General features: G+C 47.1%; 1 protein-coding gene across 1 annotated transcript in view; it reads left to right on the forward strand.

Annotated features, from left to right (window-relative positions):
* Clic6 (chloride intracellular channel 6) overlaps window positions 1-9,384 on the forward strand; it is a 44,058-nt gene extending 34,674 nt beyond the window's left edge. Inside the window, exon 6 of the mRNA XM_036203671.1 lies at window positions 7,553-9,384. Coding sequence (XP_036059564.1) covers window positions 7,553-7,714 — 162 coding nt within the window. The 3' untranslated portion in view covers window positions 7,715-9,384. The remainder of the gene's footprint in view (window positions 1-7,552) is intronic.
* Window positions 9,385-10,879: the final 1,495 nt, after the last annotated feature.

A 10,879-nucleotide genomic window follows, 5' to 3' on the forward strand; every position in this document is an offset into this window, starting at 1 on the left:
GGGGTGCTGCATTGTTGACAATTGCAGGGATAAACATTGTTAATATCAGCTTTCCACTGCTAACAGCGCAGATACAGCTCTTGGCTTGGCCTCTTCTATAGCTGATACCCTGTCTTTCTAGGTAGCTGAATGTGGTAGAAGAGTCAATGGTCATGCACACCTAAAGTTATTTGAAGGTGGGGTTTTTTTAATTTTAATTTTTTAATTTCAGTTCTGCTGGGTCATTGGACCTAGTAAATCAGGACTTGTAGTGGCAACCCTAGGGGTTCCCAGGCAGCCGGTCCCACACTTCTGCTTGGCTTCTCTGTCACTTCCAGGCGTCAGTTGTTGTGATCACGGCCATCACTGCTGTGTGTGTGTGATCCTCAGATGTCCAAAGAAGAAGCCTGTGCTGTGTACGGGGGCATCTTGATTAGTATTAAATTCTCACTAGGTCTAGATCTGGAGCAGGAGTGTAAGGGTGGGAAAAGGAGAAACACGGGGAGATACAAGCCAGTGCCATGTTCTCAGTGTGTGTGTGACTGGCCGGTAAAATCACCCATCTGGTTCCAGGAGTCCATGGTGTGCTACCTGTCACTCTTGGTCGCTCCATGTTATAACCTCACCTTTTTCTCTTCCTGAACACTTCTTCCTGTCCTCTCCCTCTCCGCCTCTAGCTTTTTCCTTCTTTCTTCCGTGTGGTGCTTCAGGGAGATCTACTTAAGATGGACACTAGTGATCCTTTGAGTTAATGTCTTCTTTAACAGCTTTGTTAAGGTCCCAACATCTAAAGTCTAACAAAAGCTTCTCAGTTCTCCAAAACCTAAATCTAGAAGTAGTTTTCCAATGAGATATGTACGCCAACTGTGGTTCGGTTTAGTCCCTTCCAGGGATGGAACTTTAGTCTTGACCGTGAATGATACAGCATCAGACAGGTTTGTGCAGGATGAAGAAGACATTCTAGTTGCTCTGACAAAATGCTTGAGAAAACCAATGTAAGAGCAGAAAAGTTTGTTTCAGCCTGTGGTTTCAGAGGAGGTATAGTCATGATCATCTGGCTCTGTTGAAGTCAGGCCTGGGGTGAACAATATGACACAGGAAAGCAACTCACTCTGTGGAAGCCAGAGAGCACCAGAGAGGGGGCCTGGAGACAAGACCCTTCTGGTGACCTAGGCTCCACTTCCTATTACCTAATCAGCTGTGATTAACCAATTGGTGAAGCTATCACCAGCTGGCGGAGGGTGGAGACCAAACCTTCATTATAAAAGTGTCAAATATCCAAATCACACTAAAGAGCAGGAGAAATGTCACAGCCACACAGCACTGATCACAGTGTGATTTACTCATATAAAAAAAGAGGGGGTGGAGAGATGGCTCTGTGGTTAAAAGCACTCACTGCTCTTGCAGAGGACCAGAGTTTGGTTCTTAGCATTTATATTAGATAGCCCACGACCACTTGTAATTCCAGCTCCAGGGGATCCAACCCCTTTGTCTGCCCCCTATGAGTCCTTGCATTTAGGTGAACATATAGACACACACATATACATAAACAGTGGAAAGGGTGAGCTGCAGGGGTGGGAGCCTAAAGCAGTCCATGCTAATATAAGACCTAGAAACAAAATCTTCAAAGCCATTTAGCACTTACGATGCTGAACTGTTTAATGATCTTCCAGAACAGAGTACTTCTGAAGGAAATGAGAATCAGTCCAAGGGAATTATGGTAAAATGCAAGAGTAGAGAGATTTATAATTTATTTCCCTTCCTGAAACCCACTGAAAATGATATTAAAAATAGAGTATTGGCTTCATCTTTCACAAGCCTACAAAAGAATGATAGATCACCCATAAATGAAAAGAAATTTAAGAGATGGGGCTGGTACATGGTTCTAGATATATATTTTTTTTCATTTACACCCTAAGAAAATTGTCCTTGATCTTCCATTTGAGTCCATTCTTTTTTTTTTCTTCCCCAAGACAGCATTTCTCTGTGTTGCTTTGGCCGTCCTGTAGCGCAGGCTGGCCTCGATCTCACAGAGATCCACCTGCCTCTACCTCCTGAGTACTGGGATTAAAGGTGTGTGCCACCAACACCCAGCCAGAGTTCTTCAGAAGGAAACAATTCAGTCATGAAATAGGGGAGATCTTTGCTGTGGGGCATGCCCTGGCAGTCAGGGAGAGATTACAGAGAACACACTCTGGGGAAAATCTCTAAAGACACAGTTGAAGGAGGATTACACAGAGATGACATCTTTACAGCCCGTGCCCAGCCCGATGCACTGGGGCATCCTGGAGGGAGGTGGGGTAGGAGGAGAGAAAGGATCTGCCATTATGTTTTATGGCTGCTGAAGAGAGGGAAAAAAAGTGCCCTTATTCTAATACTAACTTCAATGCTCCAACGCTAACCTCCACATCTAACCTAACTCTAGCTTTCACGTGTCCCTGAGGGAGAGTAGAGGTGAGTGCTTCTCAAGTGAATGCCTGACTGGGAACACTGAGTTTGCTCTCCACTGGTCCTGTCCCACACTCTTATTGCCCCACATAATTTCTAAGCAAATGGTACCTCCAGTATGTCTGCCTTGCTAAACCATGACTAGCAACAAGAAAGAATCCACGTGGGGCCACCGTATAGCTAGAGACAATAAAAGTGGAGGAAAATGATAAGACTGGATCTGAGAACACGTCACCTAAAATCAAATGGACATCACTCAGATGTTAATGTTCACAATGGGAGCAGAGGGGAGGAAAAAAGTGAAGGACAGGGAGGAAGGGGAGGAGGGAGAGGAAGGAGAGAGAAAGAGGAGAGGAGGGGAGGGGAGGAGAGGAGGGAAGAGGAGGGAGAGGGGAGGGAGGGGAGGAAGAGGAGGGAGAGGAGGGGAGGGAGAGGGAGGAGGGGAGGGGAGGAAGAGGAGGAGGAAGAGGGGAGGGAGGACGGACAGTAGGTCCAAGCAGTGCATTCCTGTAATTAAAGGAGAGCCAGCCTCTGCCTTATCTAGGCTAGCCTGGACTGACTCTTTGTGCGGGAGATGACACCCATGGACTGGCGTATGTTGGACAACCCCTCTACCACTGAGCCGCGTCTCCAGTCCTTGGTATTCTGAGGCAGAGTCTCACTGTGTAGTTCAGGCTGGTCTCAGTCTCTACACGAGTCTAGAGCTACATGCATGCACCATCATATCTGACTGCTTTATGCTTACATTATTATAATTATCTGTAGAGGACCAAACCCACACAAGGGCTGATACATCCCTAGCCCCAAACCTCTGCTTTCCAGGTCATGCCATGTTTAGGAACAGTCAGCACAGCAATGCGCCTTTGATGCTTCACTGAGCTTCCGTAGTAGAGTGGAAGCCTTTAAAACTGTATCCGTCCCTTTCCCATTGCTGAAACGAAATGTTTGAGGCAGGGACATGCAGAAAACCTTATTTAACTCACAATTTTAGAAGTTCAAGAGCATGAGTCAACTCTGGTGTGGACCTTATGGCATCCCAGCATAAGTATGTATGGGGAGCTGACCATAGTGGAGATGGGAAGTGACCGTATGGTAAGACAGGAAGTGGCCATAGCTGGGACAGGAAGTGACCATATGGTGAAACAGAAAGTGACCATATGGTAAGACAGGAAATGACTGTATGGTGACACAGGAAGTGACCATAGCTGAGACAGGAAGTGACCATATGGTGACACAGGAAGCATCCAGACTTGCTCTTGTATAGTAGACTTCCCTCCAGGATTAACCAGAGTCCCAGACTACTGCAGTCTCTCCTGAGGGCATTGCCTCAGTGATGTCCTTCTGTAAGCCCTGCTTCTTGAACGTCCCATTGAGACCCAAGCTTCTAACACATGACCCTTCAAGGACTGTACTCAAACCACAGCGGTCAGTCAGACAATGATGCTCAATAACAGTAATGATGACACAGATAGACAATAGGAACCTACAGGGGAGGGGGAGAAGTTCACAATGGCCTTAAATATCCTCATGACATCAAAAATCAGAAAACAGTGGCATTACCTCTAGAGAGGAAGGACTGTCTAGTGTGTTGTGAAAGCGTTTTATATCCCCAGTTATTATCCACCCAGACACCGGTCTCAGCAAAATAAGCACTCCTGAGCAGTGAAATTGCTATATGATGAAATACTCCAGTGATCATGAAACAAGAACCTGAGACAGATAAGGTGTGTGTTGGAAAAGACTGTTAAGAAACAGGGGACCTATGTCACCCTAACTTAGAGCACAGAGTTGCTCAAAGGAATGAGAGCCTGGGCTGCGGGCAACCTAACCACCTGGTCCCAACACACACAACTTTGCTATTTACCTGTTTGGTTTCTCTGTTCTTATTTGTTTGGGGAACACATGCTTCAAGGGCTTAGAGGGAGGGAGAGATGTGATTATATTTTAATTAAAGATAAAATAAATTTATAAAATGATTCTGCAGCTGGACATTCACTAGGCAGGGACAAGTCCTTCCCAGGAACTGCTTCGCTTGGGGTTGCAGCCCTTTCAGCAGAGAACCCAAGCTGACCCTAGCACAGAGACCAGACAGCAGCCACAGGGCAGAGTAAAGAAAGTCAGGATGTGGTGAACTGGATGTTGTCCCAGGCATGAGATAGTGGGAGAAAGGAGAAGAGCTGGAGAGATGTGAGGATGCAAACCTGCCCTCCTTTGTCATCACCAGGAATTGAACTTGATAGCTAATATTAGGGGACTCTCAGAAAGAATTAAACTACAGCCTCTGAGTCACTGAAAGGGAGTGTGTGTGTGTGTGTGTGTGTGTGTGTGTGTGTGTGTGTGAGTGTGTTGGGGAGGGAGATGGTTCAGTTGGTAAACAGCTTGATACACAAGCACCAGGGCCCGAGGCTGATCCCCTAGAACACACATGAAACAAGATAGATACTGCCAGGCAGTGTGCTTATAGTCCAGCATGGGAAGGTGGAGACAGGAGAGTCACGGGGGCACAGGCCAGACAGTTCAGTCACATCTTCAAGTTCCAGGCTCAACAAGAGATCTTGTCTCAGGAATGAGCTAGAGTAAAGAGGTTAGAGAGATGACTCAGCAGTGAAGACACCTGTGCTCCTGGCAGACGCCTGAGTATGGTTCCTGCAGCTGGCAACCACCTGTGACTCCAGCAGCAGGGACTGGAACACCCTCTTCTGGCATCTAGGGACATCTGCACATATGTGTGCATGTGCACATAAGAAATAGATCCTTACTACCATAAGGTGGGGCAGGAGGGATGCATCAGTGGTTAAGGGCATTTGGTGCTCTTCCAGAGGCCCCGAGTTCAGCATCCATGGCAGTCAGCTCACAGTTGCCTGTAACTCTAGGTCCACGGGATCCGACACTCTCTATGGCCTCTCACAGGTACCTGAACCCACGTGCACAGCCCCACCCCCAAACATACATATAATTTTAAAAAGTAAATCTAAAATAAAATTTCAAATGTAGTCAAGTGATCAAGAAAGTTACCCAATGTCGATCTGACCTCCACAGAGTGTGTGCACACAATCACACACCATCATATGTAGATAAGCCGGCACATGGAGGTGTATACACAAAAAGAGAAATGAGAAAAGCAGCGTGTAGGATAGGTAGCTAGTTAGCCAATATCCTCATTAATATTAAAATATCTAGGCCTGATGGTGCAGCTCTGCAATGCCAGCTGCCTGAGAGGCTGATGGGAATAAACTGCAAGCTCAGTCCTGCCTGGGTTACAGAGTGAGTCCAAGGCCTTCCTGAGTGGCCTTGTATCCAAATGAAGAGTAAAGAGAGAGCTGGGTTCAGTGGTGGAGCGCTTGCTTAGCTTGTGTGAGACTCTAGGTTAAGATTTTTCCAAAAGGTCAAAGGTGAAGCAGGTGTCAGTTCAAGAAATAAAGAGTTCTTGACATGAGCATCCTTAAGTCTGCATTCAGGTGAAGCGTGCCACACCATTCCAGAGGCTTTCTAGTTGTTCCTTGGTCCTAATTTGAGGCCACACTGCACCAGTGGCTGCTGGCTTCACGGTCTGATGAGTGAACCCTAAGATCTGAGTTGTGCTGAGTCTCCTGTTCATTCCAACATCCCAAGAGCAGTGGGGAGGGAGGTCACATGGCAGAAATGGCCACTGTAGCTCTGGATCCCTGTGGCAGATGAAATTGCGCTTCTCCCTTTCCAAGCCCGTACGTCACAGTCCTAATCACTACTCCCCCAGGATGGGGCTCATGTGGCATGTGGGTCTTTGCAGATACAGTTAAGTTGAAGGCACAGTAGAGACAGCTGGACTCGACTCTAGTATGTCTTTGCTCAAAGGGGATTTAAGACAGAGACACGTAAACACCTCAAGAAGACACAAAATGACCCGAGTTGTCCTTTGCAGACAAGAGCTACAAGAAGCTAGAAGGATTCTAACTCAGAACCTTCAGTGGAAGCAGAGCTCTGCTGATGTCTTGACCTTAGATTTCTGGCTTCTGGGACTATGATAGAATGACTTCTTGTTCTGAGTTTTTCAGGTGTGGGGCACTAGCAAAGTCACACATGCCTCATCATTGATGAGGAATCCTTAGTGACTGATTCCCAACCTGACCCTCCCCAGGCCAGGAAAGCATCTCACACTGCCGAGTGCCTTAGAACACTCCACCCCACGTGTTATTTTCTTGCTTCTACTGTCTCTGTGATGATGAGGTGCATGCTGTTTTGTTCACGCATCTGACCTTTGCACATGGTACACTCACAGTTGAGCCGTCTGCTTAGAGCAGACTGACAGACTTCTGCAGAAATACCATGCACAGAAGTTAAGGAAATGCTGGAGATGAGATTGAGCAAGTAGGAGAAGATACAGCTGACTAAGAGATCCCGATGCAGTCCAAGATGAAAATTTGTCATATGCCTTCACGTACCACATAACACAGCAGTTGACACCTGACAATGCATGCTGCAGACACAGGAAGAAAGCCACTGGCATGTTGCACACATGCACAGTGGATTCCAAGGATCTTTTCTTGGTAACCTGGTGGGCAGGACTGCAGAGATCTCAGATTAGTTGCTATTGTTGTTGTTGTTATTATTATTATTATTATTATTATTATTATTATTATTTGCTTTAAGAAAAGAAGCTCAGAGGAGGAAGGTTGATTTTGGCTCACAGTAAACCCCTCATGTCAGGAAGGGCATGTTGGCTGGAAGGGCGAGGCATTTGGTCACAGTGTCTCAGCAGTTAGGACACAGAGAGCTATGGATGCTGGTGCTCAGCTCCCTATGCCTTTTTGATTCAACTAAGGCCCCCAGCCCATGGAATCCTGTCTTCTCCAGTAAGGGTGGGTCTTTCTACCTCAGCCAAGTCAGTCTAGAGACCCCCTCACAGACATGTTCAGAGTCTGTCTCCTGGGTGAGTCTAGATTCTGTCACAGAGAGATTACATTGGGTTCTTTACCTCTGTCACCTTTCCTGGTCCCAAGGTGCTCTAGCAACATTAAAGTGCCACCATGGGGAGCCCAAATGACCATAGGATGACATCAGGAGCTCGGCTATGCACCTCTGAGGGACCAGTTGTCTGATTTGACCCACACGACCCTTTTACTCACCATTTCCTCTTCATTTTCAGATTGTGGCCAAGAAATACAGAGATTTTGAGTTTCCTTCTGAAATGACTGGCATTTGGAGGTACTTAAACAATGCTTATGCCCGGGATGAGTTCACTAACACATGTCCAGCTGACCAGGAGATTGAACACGCATATTCAGATGCAGCAAAAAGGATGAAGTGATGCTGGGTTGCTTCCTGTCTTTTTCTCAGACGAGTGAGCGAAGCTTCCAGGAGAGCCTTCTATGCATCTTCCCAGAAACAGCTTTTGCAAAATAACTCCGACTCTCTCAATGCCACCACAGGATGCACAGCCTTGCAATTTGTCTACTCATTCCTACATCTCATCTATGCTAATTTACATCTTAGAGATTCAGGACTCTTGTAATCCATGTTTAGGGCAATAGAATTTTGTGCTTTATTTCAAAGCACATTGGCTTTGACTTCAAGTCCCTCCATTTTAAAGAAGTTAGTCTTTCTTTGATAGTTTTGATAATCACATGTAGCTTGGTTTTTCTCTTCTTAAATATAAATGAAATGCTGCTTTATACTTACAATATACTTTGGAACAGCGTTAGAGGGTATGAAGAAGAAAGTAAAAATCACCTAAAACTTATTCTATGTAACTTCTGATAACAAATTTGCTGAATATGTCTGGAATCTTCACTCTTTCATGTATGCCTGTGCACACACGCGCATTCATGTACATCACATATGATTTCATTCATGTGTGATGTGGCATTTGTAAGAGGTGGAGGAAGGGACCTCTTGGTGTCTCAATGTTCATCACAGGAGACTTGTCCTCACTGAGCCACACAGGAAATGTAGGTCCCCACTGTAGAGCCAAGAGACAGCAGGAACTAGGGGGATGGGACCAGCGTGTTCCCTTCTACCCTAAGGACGCTGTTGCCTCTGAGTCCAGGAAAGGTGTGGAGGAGAGGGCTCCCTGTGCCTTTGGTTCTAGCTTCCTTCCTGGTTGCTTCTTTTCTCTTTCCTGCAGAGGGACCGTGCCTTCACGGGGCCTCTTCCTGTTAGTGGCAACTTGGAGAATCTCCTTGCCTCATGCCTATGCCTCCTGCTCATAGTGGTCCTTCAGTGATGAGGATGTGGTTGAGGCTAGCTCATTCACATCTACTTTCTATCTCATTCTGAGGCCAAGCAGGAGAACCAAATTCCAGAATAAAACCCAGAAAGTCTGACTCTTGAGCAGTTCTGGAAAATGGTCCTTTAACAAGGAGTCAAGGAGTGTCTGGTCTACTGTGGCATTCCCTCCACCATCCCTGTGGCCACCTCATCCCTGTGGCCCATGGGTGGGCTGCTGGGCTCCAGTCCAGTCGTGGGTGAGAAGATGTGAGGTTGCTTAGCTACTCTGCAAGACTTCTCAGGTGTGTGCCTTCACAGTCACACATCCTACAGGAAACGTCTCTTGGAGACTTGGCTGGGGTGTGTAGTGGATGCTGGAACCCTCATGCATAGTCTACTCAGTGGGTAATTTGTTTGAGATACTTTAAAACAGGAAGATCCTAAGATTGAGTGAAGAGTGTCTCGTAAGGACACAAGTCCAATATGGAGGCCATGTCATTTCCTTGTTTCTTGGAAGCCCTGGCTTCAACCTAGCAGTCGGTTTCTTTATCACTTGAAGGAAGAAAGTTTTCAGGGTTGTGTCTAGCCCATGTCACCACAGTCCACATTATTTCACATCTCCTTAGGAGCCAGCTTTTTAAACCTGCTTTTACAATGTGATATTCATACTTGGTAAATGGGTAAATGATAGGGTGGTAGTCCTGTTAATTTTGTTCTTTTAGATGTTAAGATGATCACCAACTGTGTGCCTTACAAATTAAACCTTTTCAATCAACTTTATTGTTTTCCTTTATTTTCTTTTCGTGTGTGTGTGTGTGTGTGTGTGTGTGTGTGTGTGTGTGTGTGTGATGTGCCTGCACGTGTGCCTTTGGGTTTGGATGTGTGTGGGTGCCTGTGTACATGTGATAAATACATGTGAGGCCTGAGGATAGTGTCAAGAATCTCTCCACTGTATTCTTTTGAGGCAGGGTCTCTCTCAATGAAACCCAAAGCTCTGTATGACCTGTCTCTCTAGATAGCTTGCTCTAGGGTCTATCTCCACCTCTGAGGCTGGAATTACAGGGTGTGCCACCATGCCTACATGACATTTACCTGTATTCTAGGGGAGCTGAACCCTGGTGCAGCAAACACCTTAGCTGCTGAATCATTTCCCAGTCCCCATAAAAACTTGTAAGTGAAACCAGTCTCTCTCTCTGCCTTTCTCATTTGGATTTAAAGGAACAAAATAAAGGCTCTCAGTGTCTTTAAAAAGGTTGAGATCGAATCTGAACCAGAGGTGGCTGGTGTTTGGGTGAGAGATAATCTATATGTGAGCTACGAACCACAGACATATTAATGGCCCCTCAAAGAGGCCTGGGCAGATACATGTGACCTCTTTGTCCAGGTGACTGAAATAGACGTTTGGAGACCATTCCACTTAGACTGCTAGCTACAGGAAAGTGGCTCCCTGGGGCAGTCATCGCCAGACCTGGTCCTTATTGCCTGACTCTCCCTGCTCTGCTTCGAGCTCCACCCTCAGCCCCGCCTCCAGCTCCACCCCAGCCCCATCCTCAGCCCCGCCTCCAGCTCCACCCTCAGCCCCGCCTCCGGCCCCACCCCAGCCACATCCACAGTCCCAACTCCAGCTCCACCCTCAGCCCCACCTCCGGCCCCACCCCAGCCACATCCTCAGCCCCACCTCCAGCTCCACCCCAGCCACATCCTCAGCCCCGCCTCCGGCCCCACCCTCAGCCCCACCTCTAGCCACGCCCCATCCTCTAGTTCCCTCCCCATCCCCACCCCACTCCCACCTCCCAGCCCCCACCCCAGCCCCACCCCAGCCCCAGCCTCACCCTCACCTCCACCCTCAGTGGTGAAATTCCAGAGAGACTGATTGTAACATTAGGGATGATACAATTCCTTCTCACTTTCAGTTGTTTTTAAGACCTGAGAATTAGAAAACAATTTTGATATTTTTTATTAGAAAGCCAACTTTCCTCTGACTGCAGACCCTCCAACAACAGGCTAGGCAAGAGCACCGCATGGCTGTCCTCTCTAGATCCTCCCAACAAGTGGGGATGGAATAGAAAATGTCATCCCGAAAGGCCTTCACTCCCTACGTGCAGACTCACTGCACACATGCACACTCACTCACACATCCATATTGCATATGTTCACCACACTGTCACAAAGACACGTATGTGTGCACTTAACACCCTCACACATTCCCACACACATTTGCATGCACATATACATGCACTGCCTCCCCCAACTCCCAGAGCAAGCG

The sequence above is a fragment of the Onychomys torridus genome, chromosome 12 (genome assembly GCF_903995425.1).
Source record: "Onychomys torridus chromosome 12, mOncTor1.1, whole genome shotgun sequence".
In the NCBI taxonomy this organism is placed as follows: Eukaryota; Metazoa; Chordata; class Mammalia; order Rodentia; family Cricetidae; genus Onychomys; species Onychomys torridus.